Source organism: Gorilla gorilla, chromosome 3, assembly GCF_029281585.2.
Source record: "Gorilla gorilla gorilla isolate KB3781 chromosome 3, NHGRI_mGorGor1-v2.1_pri, whole genome shotgun sequence".
Lineage (NCBI taxonomy): Eukaryota > Metazoa > Chordata > Mammalia > Primates > Hominidae > Gorilla > Gorilla gorilla.
The window spans coordinates 9,512,927-9,537,242 of NC_073227.2; the positions used below are offsets into that span (position 1 = coordinate 9,512,927).

Consider the following 24,316-nt stretch of genomic DNA (forward strand, 5'->3'; position numbering starts at 1 on the left):
GGGTCACCTGAGGTCAGGAGTTTGAGACCAGCCTGGCCAACACGGTGAAACCCCGTCTCTACTAAAAATACAAAAATTAGCTGGGTGTGGTGGCGGGCGCCTGTAATCCCAGCTACTCAGGAGGCTGAGGCAGGAGAATCACTTGAACCTGGGAAGTGGAGGTTGCAGTGAGCTGAGATCGCACCACTGTGCTCCACTCTGGACAACAGTGAGACTAGGTCTCCAAAAAAAAGAAAAAAAAAATCGGATAGAATCTATAAAAAGAGCTACTTGTGAGTTTAGCACGGTTGCAGGATACAAGATAAATATGCAAAAATCAATTCTATTTCTACGTACTAGCAATAAATATTGGAAGTTGAAATTAGAAACATTTACAATAGCATCAAAAAGTCTGAAATACTTGGGATAAATGTGAAAAAAGATGTGCAAGACTTATATGCTGAAAACTACAAAAATTTGCTGAGAGAAATTAAAGCCCATAATAAATGGAGAGATATGCCATATTCATAAACTAGGAGATTCAACAGTGCAGTTCTCAAATTCACCTGTAGATTCAATGTAAACCAGTCAAATTCCCAGCAGACTATGAGAATTTGACACATAGATTCTAAAATTGACTTGGCTCTGCAAAGAAGCTAGAATAGTCAATACAAGATTGAACAAGGACAAGACAAAATTGTGTGATTTACATTACCTAATGTAAACACTTAAAGCCACAGTAGTCAAAACTGTGGTGGCTGGGTGTAGAGGTACGCGCCTGTAGTCGCAGCAACTCAGCAGGTTGAGGCGGGAGGATCCCTTGAGCCTGGGAGTTTGAATCTAGCCTGGGCAACAGTGTGGAGTTGATATAAAGATAGCTAAGTAGGTAAATAGAAGAGTCCAGAAATTGGCCTACAGGTATCTATGGTGAATTGATTTTTTATAAAGGTGTAAAAGTAGTTCATTGGAGAAAGAATAATTGTTTCAACAAATGATACTGGAAAAATTGGATATTCATGTGTTTAGAAAAAGGAACCTTGGGCCGGGTGCAGTGGCTCATGCCTGTAATCCTAGCACTTTGGGAGGCTGAGGCGGGCAGATCACTTGAGGTCAGGAGTTCGAGACCAGCCTGACCAACATGGAGAAACCCCATCTCTACTAAAAATACAAAAATTAGCTGAGCGCAGTGGCTCACGCCTGTAATCCCAGCACTTTGGGAGGCCAAGGCAGGCGGATCACTTGAGGTCAGGAGTTCGAGACCAGCCTGACCAACATGGTGAAACCTCATCTCTACTAAAAATACAAAAATTAGCTGGGCGTGGGGGTGAGTGCCTGTAATCCCAGCTACTCAGGAGGCCGAGGCAGGAGAATTGCTTAAACCCAAGAGATGGAGGTTGCAGTAAGCTGAGATCATGCCACTGCACTCCAGCCTGAGTGACAGAGTGAGACTCCACCTCAAAAAAAAAAAACAAAAAAAATCTTAATCCTTACCTAGCATTATGTATAAAAGTTAACCCAAAATCATAAATCTAAATGTGAGATCTAAAACTATAAAACTCATGGAAGAAAATCTATGAAATGTTCTGTGAGATTTTTAGCCGTGACACTAAAAGCATGATCCATGAAGGAAACAGATAAACTGGATTTCATCAGCGTGAAGAACTTTATAATACGCTGTTGAAAATAGCCCATATGAACAATAGGTGAATAGATAAACTGATAAGTCCATAACATAGGGTATCATTCAACAATAAAAAGATAAGCTATCAAGCAACAACAAGACTTGAAGGAACCTTAAATGCATATTGCTCAATGAAAGAAGCCAATCTGAAAAGGTTCCATACTGTATGATTCTAACTATAGAACATTCTGGAAAAGACAAAATTATGAAGACAGTAAAAAGAGCAGTAGGCCAGGCGCAGTAGCTCACGCCTGTAATCCCAGCACTTTCGGAGGCCAAGGCAGTCAGATCAACTGAGGTCTGGAGTTCGAGACCAGCCCGGCCAAATGGTGAAGCCCCACCTTTACTAAAAATACAAAATTAGCTGGGCGTGGTGGCATGCGCCTGTAATCCCAGCTACTCAGGAGGCTGAGACAGGAGAATCACTTGAACCTGGGAGCTGGTGGTTGCAGTGAGCCGAGATTGCACCATTGCACTCCAGCCTGGGCAGCAAGAGTGAAACTCGATCTCAAAAAAAAAAAAAAAAAAAAAAAAGCAGTAGTTGCTAGGGGTTCAGGAAGAAAGAGGGAGGGTGGAGCACCAGAGATTTTTAGGGTGTTTAAACTATTCTGTGTGATACTGTTTTGGTGAAAACAAGTCATTTTACATTTGTCAAAACCCATAGAATACAGCACAGAGTGAAGCCTAATGTAAACTATGGACTTAGGTTAATTGTGATGTATGAATATTTGCTTGTCAATTGTGCCGTATGTGCCACACTAATGTAAGATGTTAATAATAGGAGAAAGGGAGGCCAGACATGGTGGCTCATGCCTGTAATCCCAGCATTTTGGGAGGCTGAGGTGGGTGGATCACGAGGTCAGAAGTTCGAGATGAGCCTGACCAACATGGTGAAACTCCATCTTTACTAAAAATACAAAAATTAGCCAGGCGTGGTGGCGTGTGCCTGTAATCCCAGCTACTCAGGAGGCTGAGGCAGGAGAATCGCTTGAACCCAGGAGTCGGAGGTTGCAGTGAGCCAAGATTGTGCCACTGCACTGCAGCCTGGGTGACAGAGTGAGACTCCGTCTCAAAATAATAATAATAATAATAATAATAATAATAATAATGGGAGAAAGGGGAAAGGGGGATGTGAAAGTGTATAAAAGAACTCTGGGCTGGGTGCAGTGGCTCACGCCTGTAATCCCAACACTTTGGGAGGCCAAGGTGGGCAGATTACGAGGTCAGGAGTTCAAGACCATCCTGGCCAACATGGTGAAACCCTATCTCTACTAAAAATACAAAAATTAGCTGGGTGTTATGGCAGGCACCTGTAATGCCAGCTACTCGGGAGGCTGACACAGGAGAATCGTTTGAACCCGGGAGGCAGAGGTTGCAGTGAGCCGAGATCGTGCCATTGCACTCCAGCCTAGGTAGCAAGAGCGAAACTCTGTCTCAAAAAAAAAAAAAAAAGAAACAACAAAAAAAAAACTCTGTAGTTTCTGCTCTATTTTTCTTTTTTTTTTTTTTTCTTGAGATGGAGTCTGGCTCTGTCACTCAGGTTGCAGTGCAGTGGCATAATCTCGGCTCACGGCAGCGTCTGCCTCCCTGGTTCAAGAAATACTCCTGCCTCAAACTCCCGAGTAGCTGGAATTACAGACGCGTACCACCACACCCAGCTAATTTTTGTATTTTTAGTAGAGGTAGGGTTTCATGTAGGCCAGGCTGGTCTTGAACTCCTGACATCAGGTGATCCGCCCAACTTGACCTCCCAAAGTACTGGGATTACAGGAGTGAGCCACTGCGCCTGGCCTCTGCTAAGTTTTTCTATAAACCTAAAACGGCTTAAAGAAAAAATCAATTTTGGCCAGGCGTGGTGGCTCATTCCTATAATCCCAGCTACTTGGGAGGCCAAGGCAGGAGAATTGTGTGAGCCCAGCCTGGGCCACATAGACCCCATGTCTTTATAAAAAAAGAAAAAAAAATATTTTGTCAAACCCAATGTCATGAAATGATTTTCTCCAGCATCATCTTCGAAGAGTTTTATAGTTTTAACTCTTACATTTACATCATTGATCCACTTCGAGTTAACTTTTGTATGTGTATTAATTAGGTTGAGTCCGAATTCATTCTTTTTTTTTTTTTTTTTTTTTGAGATAGAGTCTCTCGCTATCGCTAGGCTGGAGTGCAGTGGTGCGATCTCGGCTCACTGCAACCTCCGCCTCCCGGGTTCAAGCGATTCTCCTGCCTCAGCCTCCCGAGTAGCTGAGTAGCTGGGACTACAGGCACGTGCAACCATGCCCAGCTAATTTTTGTATTTTTAGTAGAGACGAGGTTTCACCATCTTGGCCAGGATGATCTCGATCTCCTGACCTTGTGATCCGCCTTCCTCAGCCTCCCAAAGTGCTGGGATTTCGGGTATGAGCCACCATGCCCGGCCCGAATTCATTCTTTTGCATGTGGATATTCAGTTGTCCCAACACCATTTGTGAAAAAGACTTTTCTTTTCCCATCGAGTCGTCTCGGCATCCTTGTCAAAATCAGTTAACCATAAATGTAGGGGTTTATTTCTGAACTATATTCCATTGGTCTGTGTCTATGCTGTCTTGACTACTGTAGCTTTGTACTAAATTTTGAAATCAGGAAGTGGGAGTGCTCCCAATTTTGTTCTTTTTCAGTATTATTTTGGCTGTTAAGGTTCCTTGAATTTTCTTTTTTTTTTTTTTTTCTTTTTGAGACAGAGTCTCACTCTGTCACCCAGGATGGCGTACAGTGGTGCAATCTCAGCTCACCGCAACCTTCGCCTCCCAGGTTCAAGCGATTCTCTTGCTTCAGCCTCCTGAGTAGCTGGGACTACAGGCGCACACCACTACGTCCAGCTAATTTTTTGTATTTTTAGTAGAGATGGGGTTTTGCCATGTTGGCCAGGCTGGTCTTGAACCCCTCATCTCAGGTGATCCACCCGCCTCTGCCTCCCAAAATGCTGGGATTACAGGTGTGAGCCACTGCGCCCAGCCAAAATTCAGAACTTCTGTTCTCCTAAAGACTGGTAAGAGAGTGAAAAGACAAGCCACAGACTGCAAGAAAATATTTCCAAATTACACATCTTGCAGGATTTTTAACTAGAATATAAAGAACTCTCAAAACTCAATGACATTACAAACAACTCAGTAAACAAGCAAAGATTCTAAGACACTTCACTGTGAAAGCTATACAGATGAAAGATGCCTAGTCAGTAGAGAAATAGCAGATTAAAACCACAATGAGACACCCCTACACGAGTACTAGAATGACTAAAATAAATTAATTGAATTATTGATTTTTATTATTACTATTTTTTTCCTAGACGGAGTCTTACTCTGTCTCCCAGGCTGGAGTGCAGTGGCATGATCTTGGCTCACTGCAGCGTCCACTTTCTGGGATCAAGCAATTCTCCTGCCTCAGCCTCCCGAGTAGCTGGGATTACAGGTGTGTGCCACCACACCCAGCTAATTTTTGTATTTTTAGTAGAGATGGGGTTTCACCATGTTAGCCAGGCTGGTCTTGAACTCTGGACCTCAAGTGATCTGCCCGCCTCGGCCCCCCAAAGTGCTGGGATTACAGGCGTGAGCCACCGCGCCCGGCTAAATTATTTTTCTAAGCTGTGCCAAACTGAGTACCAGAGGAGATGAGCAAGCGCAGGTCTCATGCCTGTCGGTGGGAATGCAGATGGTGCAGCTGCCTCGGCAAATCGTCGGGTGGTTTCTCAGGAAGGAAACATGTCCTTACGATACGACCCGGTAAAACCACTCCAAGGCATTTACCCAAAAGTCATGAAAACATGTTTACACAAATGCCTGTGTGCAAACGTTTATATATAGTGGCTTTATTCATAATTGTGCAAAATGAAACAATACACACGTTTTTCAGCTGGTAAGTGGATCCACAAACTGAGGTGTGTCCATGCAGTGAAATTACCACACAGCAACCAAAGAAGTGTGTTACTGATACTCCCAGCACCACAGATGAGTCTCGAAAGAAGCTAGACTCAAAACCTCTGGAGGGTGCGATTCCGTTTATACCACATTCTAAAAAAGGCAAAATTGGCTGGGTGCAGTGGCTCACGCCTGCAATCCCAGAATTTCGGGAGGCCAAGGTAGGTGGATCACCTGAGGTCGGGAGTTTGACACCAGCCTGGGAATCATGGTGAAACCCTGTCTGTACTAAAAATACAAAAATTAGCCAGGCATGGTGGCTGGTGCCCGTAATCCAAGCTGCTTGGGAGGCTGAGGCACAAGAATCGCTTGAACCCAGGAGGCGGAGGTTGCAGTGAGCTGCGATCGTGCCACTGCAATCCAGCCTGGGCGACAGAGCAAGACTGTCTCAAAAAAATCATTAACTAAATAAATGAGGCAAAATTACAGTGACAGAAAACAGATCAGTGGTTGCTGGAGCTTGGGGTTGGGGAAGCTTGAACACAAAGATGCTGTTTGGGGACAGAACAGTTTGCTGGATTGTGGCTAGCTGTGGTTACATGCCTGTCTGCATTCTAGGTAAGAAGTAACCTGGGCATAGAGCAAAAGCCCCCCACCTGCTCCCCGCCCCTCCCTGCCTGGGTCGCTGCAGCGCTGTCTGGAAGTTGGCGAACGTTGTTCTTATTTGTGGTTTTCATTTCTTACCGTATACACATACGGTGTGTGTATAATTAAGAAGATAGATGGTTGTTTTATGTGTCCATTGTTTACATAAATGGTACAGTAGTATGGTTTTGCAACTTGATTTTTTTGTCTTAACATTTTGTTTTATAGTTCTATACTTGTAGATCTGTTTTAACTTTCTGATAGTTTACTTCATGGTTTAATGATCTGTCCCTTACTAGTCAGAATGTGTTTTAGTTTTATTGTTAAAACACACCGGGCTGGCTGCGGTGGCTCTCGCCTGTAATCCAAGCACTTTGGGAGGCTGAGGCAAGGAGATTGCTTGAGCCCAGGACTTCAAGACCAGCCTGGGCAACATGATGAAACCCCTGTCTCTACAAAAAATACAAAAAATTAGCCAGGCATGGTGGTGCACGCCTGTAGTCCCAGCAACACAGGAGGCTGAGGTGGGAGGATCACTTGAGCCTAGGAGGTCGAGGCTGCAGTGAGCCGTGATTACGCCACTGCCCTCCAGCGTGGGCAACAGACTGAGACCCTGTCTCAAAAAGAAAAAAAGAAAAACCGTGTGTTGCCTCAGTGCAGACCCTAGGCAGCCTGTCATGGCAGTCCCAGTGAGACTGCCTGGAATGGACCCTTGGAGGGTATGGCACTGCACCTTATTAACCGTTGCTAAACTGTCGCTGAAACACACATGTCCGTTTACATTCCTGCCTTGGTTTCTGTTTCCCCAGGTCCCCGCCGTCTCTGTCTCCTCACTCCCCACCATTCATTCCTGCCTCGGTTTCTGTTTCCCCAGGTCCCTGCTCTCTCTGTCTCCTCACTTCTACCATTCATACCTGCCTTGGTTTCTGTTTCCCCAGGTCCCCGCCGTCTCTGTCTCCTCACTCCCCACCGTTCATTCCTGCCTCGGTTTCTGTTTCCCCAGGTCCCCGCCGTCTCTGTCTCCTCACTCCCCACCGTTCATTCCTGCCTCGGTTTCTGTTTCCCCAGGTCCCCGCCGTCTCTGTCTCCTCACTCCCCACCGTTCATTCCTGCCTCGGTTTCTGTTTCCCCAGGTCCCCGCCGTCTCTGTCTCCTCACTCCCCACCGTTCATTCCTGCCTCGGTTTCTGTTTCCCCAGGTCCCCGCCGTCTCTGTCTCCTCACTCCCCACCATTCATTCCTGCCTCGGTTTCTGTTTCCCCAGGTCCCCGCCGTCTCTGTCTCCTCACTCCCCACCGTTCATTCCTGCCTCGGTTTCTGTTTCCCCAGGTCCCCGCCGTCTCTGTCTCCTCACTCCCCACTGTTCATTCCTGCCTCGGTTTCTGTTTCCCCAGGTCCCTGTCATCTCTGTCTCCTCACTCCCCGCTGTTTGTTGCTGCCTCAGCTTCTGTTTTCCCCACGTCTCTGCTGTCCTGTCGTCTCACTCCCCGCCGTCTGTCCCCACCGTTCATTCCAGCCTCGGTTTCTGTTTTCCCCAGGTCCCTGCCCTCCCGTCGCCTCACGCCCACCACCCTGGCTGGCCTCTCTCCGTTTCATTTGCACCTCCCCGATCTCCCTGATTGCTAGTGAAGTGGAATGCCTTGTGTGTTTGTTTTTCCCGGCTGGAAACCGGTGAGCCTCTGTCCATTCTCTGGGGTGAACTCTCCTTGTTTTTGTGCGTCTCGCCTTGGTGTGAGCAGACTACAGCACATCCCTTTTCCCGCGGACCCTCTAGCTGGCCACATATTTCAGTCCCCTGATGCCCTTGGCCAAGTAAACAGCACCCCCTTTGGAGTAAAACCTGGGGGCCCTGGCTTGTCACCTCCCGCTGGTGCTGAAGGGCTCTCCCCATACCCTTCCTGAAGAGGTTTCCGCCCCTTAAATGGTGGAGAGCCCGGCCTGTCCTGCCCCCGGCTGCTCCTCTCCTCCTTCCCGGGTGCCACTCCCTCGGACCACCCTCACATTTCCAAGTAGCACAGAAATTACTTCTGTTTCTAACATGGCTCAATCCGAGGTACCTGTGAAGGCTGCAGCTCCAGCCTGACTCCTTCCATCCCCACAGCTCCCCTGCCCTGAGGCAGCCTCCAGTGCTTCTGCTGTGTCCCAGGAAACAAGCCTGAAGCGAGCACTCACCATCCCTCAAGAATGTGCCCTGACCCACCTTCCTCACCACGGTGGCATCAGGGCCAGGTGGGCTCCCCCTTCTCCGTCACCCCCCACGGCAGCCCCCAATACTCTTAGGAGCTGCTTTCCCACATGCTCTGTGTCTCCTGGGATGCCAGACCTCCGTCACCCCTCTCCTAGGTCATAGCAGCCCTTCTGACTGGCGTCCTTGACACACTGCTGCCCTCTTCCCTGCTCCGGGGCACCTGGCCGCAGGTGGGGCTCAGCCAACATGGGGCTCTCTGGCCACATTCTATGTTTAGGGAACTTGTCTCAGTGTGCCCAGCCTCCACCTCGGGTGCAGGGTGAAATCCATAGTGCCTGGTTGGCACGAGGCTGCCCACTCGGGTGCAGGGTGAAATCCATAGTGCCTGGTTGGCACGAGGCTGCCCACTCGGGTGCAGGGTGAAATCCATAGTGCCTGGTTGGCACGAGGCTGCCCACTCGGGTGCAGGGTGGAATCCATAGTGCCTGGTTGGCATGAGGCTGCCCACTCGGGTGCAGGGTGAAATCCATAGTGCCTGGTTGGCACGAGGCTGCCCGGCACCGTGCAGCAATGGCACCTGCAGCCATACCTCAGTTCTGTCTCCGTGAGGCGCTGGGGTCTCTTCTGTCCAGAGTACTCTCCACCTGGCATCTTATTCATCTTCCCAGACGCATCTCTGATATTAAAAATGCCTGGGGAGTGCTGTGCTGAGCCACAGCTGTGGCGTGTGCCCAGTGTGCACCCAGCCCAGGCTCCCACAGGCGGACTGGAGTGCCTGCCCTGGTGCTAACTGGCTACATATGAAGGGCCTTGGTTTCCCCAAAGGTCACCAAGGGAGAGCGCGGCCCCTGTAGGAGACAGCCCCAGGCATGCGTGCACGGGTGTCGAGACTGAGGGAGAGCGCGGCCCCTGTAGAGAACAGACAGCCCCAGGCATGTGTGCACGGGCCCCGAGAAGCCCCGGGGAGAGCGCGGCCCTTGTAGAGAACAGACAGCCCCAGGCACGTGTGCACGGGCCCCGAGACCAGGGGAGAGCGTGGCCCCTGTAGAGAACAGACAGCCCCAGGCACGTGTGCACGGGCCCTGTAGAGAACAGACAGCCCCAGGCACACGTACACGGTCGAGGGCCCCGCAGGGTGCTGTGTTCCTCTTCCACGTTTAGGTCGGCCTTGGGGTCTGTGATCTCTGTGCCTTTCCTTGTCTCTCCCGTTTCCTGAGGAGAAACTGAGGCCCAGTTCACCCAGATCAGTGTTCACCAGTAACAGGGCCAGGCTTGGCATCTGTTGTTGGCCTCTCAGCCTGGAGGCCGGAAATTTGAGGGGCACCTGGGATTGGACAGAGCAGCGTGGACTCTTCCCCTGCTCAGTGGCGGCCAAGCCCCCCCCATACCAGTCCCTGTCCCTGCACCAGGGCTGAGGCTGCATGGCCGACCTCCAGGAGCGCCCCACAGGCACACTCAGACCTGCCTTTCCTCCCAGGCTCCTGTAACCGCCAGGCAGCGGCCCCGCCATGTCCCAGCCCCGGACCCCAGAGCAGGCACTGGATACGCCGGGGGACTGCCCCCCAGGCAGGAGAGACGAGGACGCCGGGGAGGGGATCCAGTGCTCCCAACGCATGCTCAGCTTCAGTGACGCCCTGCTGTCCATCATCGCCACCGTCATGGTCTGTACGGGGCCCCTGCTTAGGCCTGCCCCACCCCGAGCCTCTCGAGGCACTGCCCAGCCCGCCTCAGACCTGTCTAGGTCTTGCCAGCATCCTTGGGTCCCCCAGCTCCTCAGGCAGCTTAGGGGGGCCCAGCACTGCCCTCGAGTCCCCAGTACTGCCACACCCAATCCAACAAGCATCTCCTGCTCTCTTGCTTCCTTCTGTCTCTTTGCCCCCTCAGATCCTGCCTGTGACCCACACGGAGATCTCCCCAGAACAGGTAACGGGGCAGGCTGTGCTCTGCGTGGTGTGGCCCTGAGAAGATATAGGGTCCCCGAGGCCCGACCTGGCACAGGGGGCTGACCCTGCACGCCTCGAAGCTTCTGAGGCTTAGGAGGCAGAGGCGGGAGGCGGGGGCCTCCCTGGAAAGGGAAGGAGCCGGCAAGTCCTGCTTAGCCTGTGCTCACCCCGGCGGAGGTCCTGGCCTCCTGGGAGGGTGGGAGACTGGGCTCCTAGGGCTCTGTTTCCAAGTTCAGTGGACAAAGGCAGCACCCTGGAAGTGAGCCAGAGGACAGGTTGGAAGAGGAAGGTTCCGGGCCTGCCCCAAGGACAGAAGTTTCCTCTGCGGGAGGGCAGCTGCCCCAGCAGGCAGGCCCCTTACGTAGCTGCTCTGAGTAAACGGGGCCAGCGCCCCGTCTCAGCAGGGACACTCCCACCCCGGCTGCTCCTGCAGGCCTTGAGGTGAGCGGGAAAGGGTTTACAAGCAGAGTTTCCGCTTACAGCCACCTTGACTGTTTCTGAGCTAAAGAGCCACACAGCATCTTAGAAGGGGAATGACTGGAGGGCGTCTGGGGCCCACACCTGCCTGGCTGTGTGTCCTCATGACAGGGTCGTGCGGCCCAAGCTTCATGGCCGCACAAGGCACAGCAGTGACCACGTAGCCCTTCCTGGGCCAGTACTGAGGTTGGGCCTCCAGTCCTGACTCGTGAACTGAGCCTGGGGGACGCTGAGAAGTCATGGGAGCTGCTTAGAGTTCGGGTTTCTCAGCTGTGCGAAGGGGATGATGAGACTTTACATAGGTTTTTCATAGGTAGAAATGCGGGTGGAGCCTGGCCCAGTCTGCAGGGAGACCCTGGGCACTAGCAGGCAGCAAGCAGCACAGGCACTGGGACCCTAGAGCCGCTCCCGCCCTCCCTAGGGGGGCAGCTGCTCAGGAAAGCTGCGTCCCCACCGAGGCCCATGGGGTGGGCTTGGCCAAATGCAGTCGTGAGGTACTGGCCTTGGCTGCCCCTTTCAGAACGGGGTTGCTGAGGTACGGCCACATCCACCTGCGATGCCCGTGCCAGAGGGCGCATGACAATGAAGGGCCCGGGTGGTTGAAAATAAAAACCTGTGAACCTAAACCTGCTCCGACTTCTCTGCAGCCAGGGCACCTTTCTAGGACTGTGGTGTTTAGTGCCCTGTCTTTTCTCTGTTGTCCTAACCGGGTCACAGGGAGGGTCTGAGTCTCAGAAAGTCCTAGAGAGTCAAAAGCTCATTCAGAGAACACATTTATGGGAAGAGGGAAAGGCCTGACGTGTGTCCCAGGGAAGGTGCTAGAACAGTGGACACCTCCTTGTGAGGAGAGGGGACTCCTGGGGCTGTGCTCACTCTGATGAAACATAAAAGACAGTTGTAACTTTGAAAACCCATGATTCGAAAAGCTAGATGGGACTCAATTAAGAAGTGACTGAAACACTAAGTTATTGACCCGGAGACCTGCCTGCAAGTGAAGAACCAAGGGAGACAGTAAAGTGCTCAGTGTTCTGTTGGGAGTGTTCATGGAGAAAGCATGAAAACCTTCCCAGGGCTGGAGGGCGAGGGCCCCAGTGCCTCCACGCCGACCGCGGCCCAGGCCCCCGGTGCCTCCACGCTGACCGCGGCCCCCAGGCCCCCGGTGCCTCCACACTGACCGCGGCCCCCAGGCCCCCGGTGCCTCCACGGCGACCGCGGCCCCCAGGCCCCCGGTGCCTCCATGCCCACTGCAGCCCCCAGGACCCCGGTGCCTCCACGCCGACCGCGGCCCCCGGGCCCCCAGTGCCTCCATGCCCACTGCAGCCCCCAGGCCCCCGGTGCCTCCACGTCCACTGCAGCCCCCAGGCCCCCGGTGCCTCCACACTGACCACGGCCCCCGGGCCCCCGGTGCCTGCACATCCACCGCGGCCCCCAGGCCCCCGGTGCCTCCACGCCGACCGCGGCCCCCAGGCCCCCGGTGCCTCCACGCCCACCGCGGCCCCCAGGGCAGGCCGCCTTCGGGGTCCCTCGCAGCTTCCACAGAGACCCTTTCCCGTGGCTGCTTTGGAATTGCCTACCTAGGCAGTGCCAGGTGTGACCCTTCTGTGCTGTCAACCTGTGTGTCCTTCCGAAGTCCGCACACTGGACGCCTCACAGGGATGGCGTTGTGAGGCAGAGCCTTTCGGTGGTGACCCGGTTATGATGGCAGAGCCTCATGAATGACATTTGTGACCTGGTGCTTTTGCCCTCCTGTCCCCTCCCACATGCGGACACCCAGAGGGTACCATCCCTGAGGTGGAGTCCACAGCAGACACCGAGCCCCTTAAGAGCTGACCCCCCAGCAGGAACACAGCCCATAGAACACTCCGGAGTACACCTGTGGGTGTGGGCATGGATCAGCGCCCTGGAGAAGGGGTGGGGGCTGGAGGGGTGGGGGCTGCAGACGCCAGGGGAGACAGACCAGCTGGAGATGGAGGCTGGACCCAGACCAGGGCACTCAGGGTCTGCTGGGGAGGCCAGGACCTTCCCAGGTGCCTCACAGGACTCACCTGAGGGTCTCGCCCTGCCCTGGGCCGAGGCCAGCCCCCCCTCATGGTGCTGTCTCAACTGCCATTCAGGGACACTCATGTCACCTGGGCTCTGACAGCAGTGCTCTTGTATTCCAGCAGTTCGACAGAAGTGTACAGAGACTTCTGGCAACACGGATCGCTGTCTACCTGATGACCTTTCTCATTGTGACAGTGGCCTGGGCAGCACACACAAGGTGAGGGCCCGGGCGCTTCCAGCGGTCCATAGCTGCTCTCAGGGTTCCCGTACCCCGCACCACATCACGCATGGGTCCACGGGGTGGAGGAGGACAGCAGGCTGCTCCTCCCACCCTCATCCGCGTGGGGATGGCAGGACTTACCCCAGCCCCAGGGCCTGGGACAGTGTGGATGGTGCAGTAGGTGGAGGTGTGGATGGTGTGGATGGTGCAGTATGTGGAGGTGTGGATGGTGCGGATGGTGCAGTATGTGGAGGTGTGGATGGTGTGGATGGTGCAGTATGTGGAGGTGTGGATTGTGGATGGTGCAGTAGGCGGAGGTGTGGATGGTGTGGATGGTGCAGTATGTGGAGGTGTGGATGGTGCAGTATGTGGAGGTGTGGATGGTGTGGATGGTGCAGTATGTGGAGGTGTGGATGGTGCAGTATGTGGAGGTGTGGATGGTGTGGATGGTGCAGTATGTGGAGGTGTGGACGGTGCGGATGGTGCAGTATGTGGAGGTGTGGATTGTGGATGGTGCAGTAGGTGGAGGTGTGGATGGTGTGGATGGTGCAGTATGTGGAGGTGTGGATTGTGGATGGTGCAGTAGGTGGAGGTGTGGATGGTGTGGATGGTGCAGTATGTGGAGGTGTGGATTGTGGATGGTGCAGTAGGTGGAGGTGTGGATGGTGTGGATGGTGCAGTATGTGGAGGTGTGGATGGTGCAGTATGTGGAGGTGTGGATGGTGTGGATGGTGCAGTATGTGGAGGTGTGGATGGTGTGGATGGTGCAGTATGTGGAGGTGTGGATGGTGCAGTATGTGGAGGTGTGGATGGTGTGGATGGTGCAGTATGTGGAGGTGTGGATGGTGCAGTATGTGGAGGTGTGGATGGTGTGGATGGTGCAGTAGGTGGAGGTGTGGATGGTGTGGATGGTGCAGTATGTGGAGGTGTGGATTGTGGATGGTGCAGTAGGGGGAGGTGTGGAGGGTGTGGATGGTGCAGTAGGGGGAGGTGTGGACGGTGTGGATGGTGCAGTAGGGGGAGGTGTGGACGGTGTGGATGGTGCAGTAGGGGGAGGTGTGGAGGTGTGGATGGTGCAGTAGGTGGAGGTGTGGATGGTGTGGATGGTGCAGTAGGTGGAGGTGTGGATGGTGTGGATGGTGCAGTATGTGGAGGTGTGGATTGTGGATGGTGCAGTAGGGGGAGGTGTGGAGGGTGTGGATGGTGCAGTAGGGGGAGGTGTGGACGGTGTGGATGGTGCAGTATGTGGAGGTGTGGACGGTGTGGATGGTGCAGTATGTGGAGGTGTGGATTGTGGATGGTGCAGTAGGGGGAGGTGTGGACGGTGTGGATGGTGCAGTAGGGGGAGGTGTGGACGGTGTGGATGGTGCAGTAGGGGGAGGTGTGGACGGTGTGGATGGTGCAGTATGTGGAGGTGTGGATTGTGGATGGTGCAGTATGTGGAGGTGTGGATTGTGGATGGTGCAGTAGGGGGAGGTGTGGAGGTGTGGATGGTGCAGTAGGTGGAGGTGTGGATGGTGTGGATGGTGCAGTAGGCGGAGGTGTGGATGGTGTGGATGGTGCAGTAGGCGGAGGTGTGGAGGGTGTGGATGGTGCAGTATGTGGAGGTGTGGACGGTGTGGATGGTGCAGTATGTGGAGGTGTGGATGGTGTGGATGGTGCAGTATGTGGAGGTGTGGATGGTGCAGTATGTGGAGGTGTGGATGGTGTGGATGGTGCAGTAGGTGGAGGTGTGGATGGTGCAGTATGTGGAGGTGTGGATGGTGTGGATGGTGCAGTATGTGGAGGTGTGGATGGTGCAGTATGTGGAGGTGTGGATGGTGTGGATGGTGCAGTATGTGGAGGTGTGGACGGTGCGGATGGTGCAGTATGTGGAGGTGTGGACGGTGTGGATGGTGCAGTATGTGGAGGTGTGGATGGTTGGTGTGGATGGTGCGGTAGGTGGAGGTGTGGACGGTGTGGATGGTGCAGTATGTGGAGGTGTGGATGGTGCAGTAGGGGGAGGTGTGGAGGTGTGGATGGTGCAGTAGGTGGAGGTGTGGATGGTGTGGATGGTGCAGTAGGTGGAGGTGTGGACGGTGTGGATGGTGCAGTAGGCGGAGGTGTGGATGGTGTGGATGGTGCAGTAGGTGGAGGTGTGGATGGTGTGGATGGTGCAGTAGGCGGAGGTGTGGATGGTGTGGATGGTGCAGTATGTGGAGGTGTGGATGGTGCAGTAGGCGGAGGTGTGGATGGTGTGGATGGTGCAGTATGTGGAGGTGTGGATGGTGCGGATGGTGCAGTATGTGGAGGTGTGGATGGTGCAGTAGGTGGAGGTGTGGAGGTGTGGATGGTGCAGTAGGTGGAGGTGTGGATGGTGTGGATGGTGCAGTAGGGGGAGGTGTGGATGGTGTGGATGGTGCAGTAGGCGGAGGTGTGGATGGTGTGGATGGTGCAGTAGGCGGAGGTGTGGATGGTGTGGATGGTGCAGTAGGCGGAGGTGTGGATGGTGTGGATGGTGCAGTAGGCGGAGGTGTGGAGGGTGTGGATGGTGCAGTATGTGGAGGTGTGGACGGTGCGGATGGTGCAGTATGTGGAGGTGTGGATGGTGTGGATGGTGCAGTATGTGGAGGTGTGGATGGTGTGGATGGTGCAGTAGGCGGAGGTGTGGACGGTGTGGATGGTGCAGTAGGGGGAGGTGTGGACGGTGTGGATGGTGCAGTAGGGGGAGGTGTGGACGGTGTGGATGGTGCAGTATGTGGAGGTGTGGATTGTGGATGGTGCAGTATGTGGAGGTGTGGATTGTGGATGGTGCAGTAGGCGGAGGTGTGGATGGTGTGGATGGTGCAGTAGGTGGAGGTGTGGATGGTGTGGATGGTGCAGTAGGCGGAGGTGTGGATGGTGTGGATGGTGCAGTATGTGGAGGTGTGGACGGTGTGGATGGTGCAGTATGTGGAGGTGTGGATTGTGGATGGTGCAGTAGGTGGAGGTGTGGATGGTGTGGATGGTGCAGTATGCGGAGGTGTGGATGGTGTGGATGGTGCAGTATGTGGAGGTGTGGATTGTGGATGGTGCAGTAGGTGGAGGTGTGGATGGTGTGGATGGTGCAGTATGTGGAGGTGTGGACGGTGTGGATGGTGCAGTATGTGGAGGTGTGGATTGTGGATGGTGCAGTAGGTGGAGGTGTGGATGGTGTGGATGGTGCAGTATGCGGAGGTGTGGAGGTGTGGATGGTGCAGTAGGTGGAGGTGTGGAGGGTGTGGATGGTGCAGTATGTGGAGGTGTGGACGGTGTGGATGGTGCAGTATGTGGAGGTGTGGATGGTGTGGATGGTGCAGTATGTGGAGGTGTGGATGGTGTGGATGGTGCAGTAGGCGGAGGTGTGGATGGTGTGGATGGTGCAGTAGGCGGAGGTGTGGAGGGTGTGGATGGTGCAGTATGTGGAGGTGTGGACGGTGCGGATGGTGCAGTATGTGGAGGTGTGGATGGTGCAGTAGGCGGAGGTGTGGATGGTGTGGATGGTGCGGATGGTGCAGTAGGCGGAGGTGTGGATGGTGTGGATGGTGCAGTAGGTGGAGGTGTGGATGGTGCGGATGGTGCAGTAGGTGGAGGTGTGGACGGTGTGGATGGTGCAGTAGGCGGAGGTGTGGATGGTGTGGATGGTGCAGTATGTGGAGGTGTGGATTGTGGATGGTGCAGTAGGGGGAGGTGTGGATGGTGTGGATGGTGCAGTAGGCGGAGGTGTGGAGGGTGTGGATGGTGCAGTATGTGGAGGTGTGGACGGTGTGGATGGTGCAGTATGTGGAGGTGTGGACGGTGTGGATGGTGCAGTATGTGGAGGTGTGGATGGTGCAGTAGGGGGAGGTGTGGAGGTGTGGATGGTGCAGTAGGTGGAGGTGTGGACGGTGTCGATGGTGCAGTAGGAGGAGGTGTGGACGGTGTGGATGGTGCAGTAGGCGGAGGTGTGGATGGTGCAGTAGGTGGAGGTGTGGACGGTGTGGATGGTGCAGTATGTGGAGGTGTGGACGGTGTGGATGGTGCAGTAGGCGGAGGTGTGGACGGTGTGGATGGTGCAGTAGGCGGAGGTGTGGACGGTGTGGATGGTGCAGTAGGCGGAGGTGTGGACGGTGTGGATGGTGCAGTAGGCGGAGGTGTGGACGGTGTGGATGGTGCAGTAGGCGGAGGTGTGGACGGTGTGGATGGTGCAGTAGGCGGAGGTGTGGATGGTGTGGATGGTGCAGTAGGCGGAGGTGTGGATGGTGTGGATGGTGCAGTATGTGGAGGTGTGGATGGTGCAGTATGTGGAGGTGTGGATGGTGCAGTATGTGGAGGTGTGGATGGTGTGGATGGTGCAGTATGTGGAGGTGTGGATGGTGCGGATGGTGCAGTAGGTGGAGGTGTGGATGGTGCGGATGGTGCAGTAGGTGGAGGTGTGGATGGTGTGGATGGTGCAGTAGGCGGAGGTGTGGATGGTGTGGATGGTGCAGTAGGCGGAGGTGTGGATGGTGTGGATGGTGCAGTATGTGGAGGTGTGGATGGTGCAGTATGTGGAGGTGTGGATGGTGCAGTATGTGGAGGTGTGGATGGTGTGGATGGTGCAGTATGTGGAGGTGTGGATGGTGCGGATGGTGCAGTAGGTGGAGGTGTGGAGGTGTGGATGGTGCAGTATGTGGAGGTGTGGATTGTGGATGGTGCAGTAGGTGGAGGTGTGGAGGTGTGGATGGTGCAGTAGGTGGAGGTGTGGACGGTGTGGATGGTGCAGTAGGGGGAGGTGTGGATGGTGTGGATGGTGCAGTAGGTGGAGGTGTGGAGGGTGTGGATGGTGCAGTATGTGGAGGTGTGGAGGGTGTGGATGGTGCAGTAGCTGGAGGTGTGGACGGTGCGGATGGTGCAGGGTGTGGACGGGGGCAGGGTGCTTTCTAGGGAACTTCATTTCCTTCGTGTTTTCCAAACTCCGTGCACTAGGTAGTAGTTTATATTTGGTTAACAGTGACATCTTTTAATGATGTTTTAACCAGAAGATGCTGGAAAGAGTGTGTGTGCATTTAATGTTACTACAACCGCGTTTTATTGTCTATCTTTTTCTTAAATGGTTTAGGTTGTTCCAAGTTGTTGGGAAAACAGACGACACACTTGCCCTGCTCAACCTGGTGAGTATTTTCCTGTCCTTTTCTGGGGAGTGACTCTGGTCTGTAATCTGACCCTCAGGGAAGAGGGGAAGGGAGCAGCCGGCCCCTCTCGTGACCTCCAGGGAGCCTCGGAGCCTGGAATCTGTCCACAGCTGGGAGCTCCTTGAATGATCTTTCCCTCCCCATGGGTCACCAGCCTGTATCTCCTCCCAGACACAGCCAGGGTGTGGGGGACCAGGGGCACTGGGTTGGGCACAGGTGTAGGGGACAGAGAGGATGAGTGCCCCCATCTGGCCCTGCAGGGTCTGGGGGCTGGACTCACACTCGCTGGCCCACCCTTCTTGCGGAGGGCCCAGCCCTGTGCCTTCCCGGAGTGGGCTCTGTCCATTCCCCTGCCCTTCTCCCCAGGCCGCATCATGGCTGTGATGCCCTCCCTCCCTCCAGGCCTGCATGATGACCATCACCTTCCTGCCTTACACGGTGAGCAACACCAGGCCCCTGACACCCTGAGGCTTTGCTGGGCACCACTGGATTTGACCTGTCCTCAAAAGCAGACCAGCTGGATGGCCCAGGGCCCAGGCCACACGGTTGTAGAGAAGAGAGAAGGTTCTGGGGAGAGCCAGCTGTCAGGGGCTGCTGGGGGCTTCTTTCAGGCTCGCGGGGAGGGGAGGCAGTGGCCCCGATGAAGGAGTCACCGGCGCTCCCAGCTCCCACCCGGCCCTGAGCCCACAGCCCCCTGCCCATCCCAGGCCTGTCCCTGGCGTGCAGCCCCTACAGCCTCCGACCACCCGCCCTGTACTCCTCAGGCTGTGAAAGGGCCTCCAAATTCTGGCAGTGGCCGCTAGTCTGAGTGTGCGGGGCTGTGTGCCACGAGGAACTGGGGTCTGGGGAATTCCATATGAATCGGATGACATTTTGGCTTTAAAGGCCTGAGACATCTGGTGGAGTTGGTTGGGGTGAGGGCAGTTTGGACACATGCCCCCCAGCACCCAGCTGGCCCCATCCTGTGATGGCCCCACCGCATCTCCCAGCGTCCCGTGAAGTGGGGAGGCTCACCATGGCCCAGTTCCAGGCTCTGGGGCCTGGTAACCTAGGATTTGGGGGGGTTTGGTTTTGTTTTTGTTTTAACAGTTTTCGTTAATGGTGACCTTCCCTGATGTGCCTCTGGGCATCTTCTTGTTCTGTGTGTGTGTGATCACCATCGGGGTTGTGCAGGTAGGGGGCCTGCACTGTGTGTGTGTGTGTGTGTGTGTGTGTGTGTGTGTGTGCGCGCGCGCACCATCAGTGCTTTTGGGGCCCGGGGTCCTGCACTGTGTGTGTGTGTGTGTGTGTGTGTGTGTGATCGCCATCGGGGTCGTGCAGGTAGGGGGCCTGCACTGTGTGTGTGTGTGTGTGTGTGTGCGCGCGCGCACCATCAGCGCTCTTGGGGCCCGGGGTCCTGCACTGTGTGTGTGTGTGTGTGTGTGTGTGTGTGTGTGTGATCGCCATCGGGGTCGTGCAGGTAGGGGGCCTGCACTGTGTGTGTGTGTGTGTGTGTGTGTGTGCACCATCAGCGCTCTTGGGGCCCGGGGTCCTGCACTGTGTGTGTGTGTGTGTGTGTGTGTGTGTGTGTGTGTGTGTGATCGCCATCGGGGTCGTGCAGGTAGGGGGCCCGGGGGGCCCGCACTGTGTGTGTGTGTGTGTGTGTGTGCACGCGCACCATCAGCGCTCTTGGGGCCCAGGGTCCTGTGGTGTGTGTGTGTGTGTGTGTGTGTGTGTGTGTGTGTGTATGTGTGAGTGATCGATCGCCGTCAGGTCACACAGGTAGGGTTCCCGAGGCCACCTACACACATAGGATGTGGCATGCCCCGAGTCCCCGCTTTCTGACCAGAGACTGGGAAGAGTGGGCCCTGAGACCCCCCACATGCGGCCCCAGGAGCCAGCAGGGGCTCCTGTTCTCTCTCCACCTCAGCCCCTGTGCCCAAAGTGTCCCAGGTACAAGCCCACCTCTACCCGCCAGGTCCTCCCCCACCCCAAGACCCCTGCGTGCGCGTGCCATGCTGCCCGGGGCCAGGTCCTCCCCACCTCGAGACCCTTGCGTGCGTGTGCCATGCAGCCCGGGGGTTGACTGCTGTGGGGGCCCCCTTTGCTCTTGGGGCCGGTGTCCTGCAGCTTGCTTTTCCCACAGGCACTGATTGTGGGGTACGCATTCCACTTCCCGCACCTGCTGAGCCCGCAGATCCAGCGCTCTGCCCACAGGGCTCTGTACCGACGACACGTCCTGGGCATCGTCCTCCAAGGCCCAGCCCTGTGCTTTGCAGCGGCCATCTTCTCTCTCTTCTTTGTCCCCTTGGTGAGTGCTGGGACAGCCCGTGGGGCCCAGGCAGGAAGGGGGGCCACCATGGGAGCGATGTCCCCGCTGAGCAACAAACATGGGGGTGGGGGCAGAGCGCAGACAGGCAGGGGTTCCACCCAGGGTCTTGTGTGTGAGGCCCAGGGCTGCAGTGAGTGGCACCAGGGAGGGAGGCCTGCTCCACCTGAGGCCCCGAGACCCAGCCTGTCGAGGACAGAGACGGACACTCATCGAAGGAAGGGGCAGCTGAGTGTCCTTCTCAGAGAAGCTTCACAATGACGATGACGAGAAACAGCGACACCTGGAATCCAGGGGTGCATGCGTTTTCTTGTTTTGTTTTTTGTTCATTGAGGCAAGATCTCGCTGTGTCACCCAGGCCGGAGGGCAGTGGTGTGATATTGGCTCACCACAGCCTCGGCCTCCCGGGCTCAAGCGATTCTCTCACCTCAGCCTCCCAAGTAGCTGGGACTACAGGTGTGCACCACCACACCTGAATAGTTTTGGTATTTTTTGTGGAGACAGAGTCTTGCTATATTGCCCAGGTTAGTCTGGAATGCCTGGACTAAAGTGATCCTCCCGCCTTAGCCTCCCAAAGTGCTGGATTACAGTGTGAGCCACCACGCCGGCCTTTATTTTCTTTTTTTCTTTTTTTTTTCTTGAGACGGAGTTTTGCTGCCAGGCTGGAGTGCAGTGGCGCAATATCGGCTCATTGCAACCTCTGCCTCCCAGGTTCAAGCAATTCTCCTGCCTCAGCCTCCTGAGTAGCCGGGATTACAGGTACCTGCCACCACCCTCAGCTAAGTTTTGTATTTTTAGTAGACACGGGGTTTCACCATGTTGGCCAGGCTGGTCTCGAACTCCTGACCTTGTGATCCACCCACCTCAGCCTCCCAAAGTGCTGGGATTACAGGCATGAGCCCCTGCGTCCAGCCTATTTTCTTTTGGATAAGGAATCTATACAAAACTGTGTCAGGACAGTAAACATCAAACAGTGTTTGGAGGAGCCCCTGGGGATAAGACCAGTATCTGCTCATGGGGACATCAGCTGTTGGTGCTTGGAGAATGTGAGCCACTAGGGAGAGGGAGAAGGCAACAAAAGCACTGCTGGACACGTGTAGCTGCCGTGAGTGATGCCGCTGTGAGCACTGCTGGACACGTGTAGCTGTTGTGAGTGATGCTGCTGTGAGCACTGCTGCAGACGTGTAGCTGCTGTGAGTGGCGCCGCTGTGAGCACTGCTGGACACGTGTAGCTGTTGTGAGTGATGCTGCTGTGAGCACTGCTGGAGACGTGTAGCTGCTGTGAGTGACGCCGCTGTGAGCACTGCTGGACACGTGTAGCTGTTGTGAGTGATGCTGCTGTGAGCACTGCTGCAGACGTGTAGCTGCTGTGAGTGGCGCCGCTGTGAGCATTGTTGTGAGTGGAGCCACTGTGGGCATTGCTGGAGTGATGCCTCTCTGAGCATTGCTGGACACGTGTCTCTTCAGATCTGTCTTCTCAGGTGTTGGTGTGTGTGCCCACAGTGAGTTTCTGGGTCATTTGGTGATTCTGTGTTTAATTTTTTAAGTTTAATTTTTTGAGGAACCACCAAACTTCCACAGCAGCTGCAGCATTTTACATTCCCACCAGCAGCACATGGTGGTTCCAGTTTGTCCACATCCTCATCAACACCTGCTGTTTTTCAGTTCTCTCCATCCTAGCGGATATGAAGAATCTTGTTGTGGTTTTGATCTGCAAGAGGTCAAACATTTGCATATTTCGTTTGGAGCAATGTCTGTTCTCATCCTTTGCCCATTTTTAATTGGGTCGTCCTTTTATTTTTGAGTTGTAAGAATTTCAGATAGGGAGATGGACGATAAATTTTAAGACACGGTCTTGCTCTGTCACCCAGGCTGGAGTGCAGTGAGCTGGGTCACCGCTCACTGCAACTCCTATCTCCCAGGTTCAACAGGCACACACAGTCACACCTGACTAATTTTTTATTTTTCGTAGAGATACAGTCTTACTATGTTGCCCAGGCTGGTCTCGAACTCTTGGGCCCAAGTGATCCACCTGCCTCAGCCCCACAAAGTGCTGGGATTACAGGCATGAGCCACTGTGCTGGCTTAAGAATCCTTTACACTTTTTGGGTACTAGGCCCTATCAGATACATGATCTGCAAAGACCCTCCCTTCTGCCGCAGCCCCTGCTTTGGTACACAGCTTTGTGTGGGTAAGGCCTGGCCTCAGACCCCTGTGGAGGGCACTGACCTGTGGTTTGTCTCCCTGCAGTCTTACCTGCTGATGGTGACTGTCATCCTCCTCCCCTATGTCAGCAAGGTCACCGGCTGGTGCAGAGACAGGCTTCTGGGTAGGTGATGACTGGGTGGGCTGGCCTGAGAGGCCTGCAGTCCGCCCACCTCCGTGCGGCTGCTCCGCACTGAGGGCTGTCCGTGGGCTGAGGCCCGTGTGCGTGGTGGTGGCTGGGGCTCCCCTACTCCGCCCCTCGGGCGTCCCTGTCCTGTCTCCTCTCCTGGCCTACACATTCCAGGCCTCTTCAGGGATGAGGGCGGTGACAGCCACGTGGGCTCTGAGGGCGGTGACAGCCACGCGGGCTCTGAGGGCGGTGACAGCCACGTGGGCTCTACCTCCACATGGGGGTTTGGCCAGCTCCACCCTCCTGGCGTGTCCACAGGCCGCAGGGAGCCCGCGGCTCACCCAGTGGAAGTCTTCTCGTTTGACCTCCACGAGCCACTCAGCAAGGAGCGCGTGGAAGCCTTCAGCGACGGAGTCTACGCCATCGTGGCCACGCTTCTCATCCTGGACATCTGGTGAGGACCCCGCGTCACCTGCCCCAGCTATCAGGTGGCCAGTGTGTCTGAGTCCCTGGCGTCTCATCCTGGAAACCCCAGAAAGGCACAGGGGTCTTGGCTCCACCCTCCTCTGGATGCCAAGAGTTTTGTGTGAGGTCAGGGCAGCCCCCACTTCAGGGAGGACAACCCTCCCAGCAGCCCCTCCCTTCCCAGTGGCTCCCATCCTTCCCAGCGGCCCCTCCCTTCCCAGCGGCCCCTCCCTTCCCAGAGGCTCCCACCCCAAGCACAGCCAAGGATAGGGTGCCAGGGTGAGGTCAGCACCAGCAGCCAACTGCTCTCCTCACTCTTCTCAGAGGGGCTCAGCAGCCACGGGTATCCCCCTGCCCCAGGCCTCACCCCTGCCCCAACACCAGCCCCTCCTAGTCCCTAGTCCCTCCCATTCCCTCCTGCTCCCTCCCAGTCCCCCCCATCGCTTCCCAGCCCCTCCCGCTCCCTTTGGCTGGCTGTTGCTTCCTTCCAGCGTCTGCTCCTCCGCTGCCTCATCTGCCTCTTCATCTGTTAGAGCGCGCGTCTCGTCTCAGTCGTCACGTTTTTGGTTTTTGTGGGGTTCTTTTTTTTTTTTGAGACAGTCTTGCTGTGTCGCCCAGGCTGGAGCATAGTGGCTCAACCTCAGCTCACTGCAACCTCCGCCTCCCAGGTTCAAGCAATTCTCCTGCCTCAGCCTCCCAAGTAGTTGGGATTACAAGCACCCACCACCATGCCCAGCTAACTTTTTGCATTTTTAATAGAGATGGGGTTTCACCAAGTTCGCCAGGTTGGTCTTGAACTCCTGACCTCAGGTGATCTGCCCACCTCGGCCTCCCAAAGTGCTGGGATTACAGGTGTAAGCCACCGCGCCCGGCCATCGTAATGTTCGAATTTGCTTTTTTACATCTTCCATCCTTTTGGAGTGTCTTGTTCCCTTGTCATAGTTCAGCACTGTGACCACCTTGGGGTTAGACACTATGGTTTTACATCCC

At 55.1% G+C, this 24,316-nt stretch overlaps 1 protein-coding gene across 16 annotated transcripts in view; it reads left to right on the forward strand.

The window, feature by feature from the left end:
• The window catches only part of TMEM175 (transmembrane protein 175), a 32,046-nt gene that overhangs the window by 5,884 nt on the left and 1,846 nt on the right, over window positions 1-24,316 (forward strand). Inside the window, exons 2-12 of one of the 16 annotated variants that reach the window (XM_055384291.2) lie at window positions 7,736-7,868; window positions 8,299-8,426; window positions 9,863-10,046; window positions 10,270-10,308; window positions 12,968-13,065; window positions 18,146-18,197; window positions 18,621-18,656; window positions 19,308-19,391; window positions 20,344-20,508; window positions 22,777-22,855; window positions 23,180-23,315. In XM_055384291.2, the coding sequence (XP_055240266.1) occupies window positions 9,894-10,046; window positions 10,270-10,308; window positions 12,968-13,065; window positions 18,146-18,197; window positions 18,621-18,656; window positions 19,308-19,391; window positions 20,344-20,508; window positions 22,777-22,855; window positions 23,180-23,315 (842 nt within the window). In that variant the 5' untranslated portion in view covers window positions 7,736-7,868; window positions 8,299-8,426; window positions 9,863-9,893. The other 15 variants (XM_063705002.1, XM_055384292.2, XM_063705007.1 and 12 more) reach the window with 15 other exon arrangements.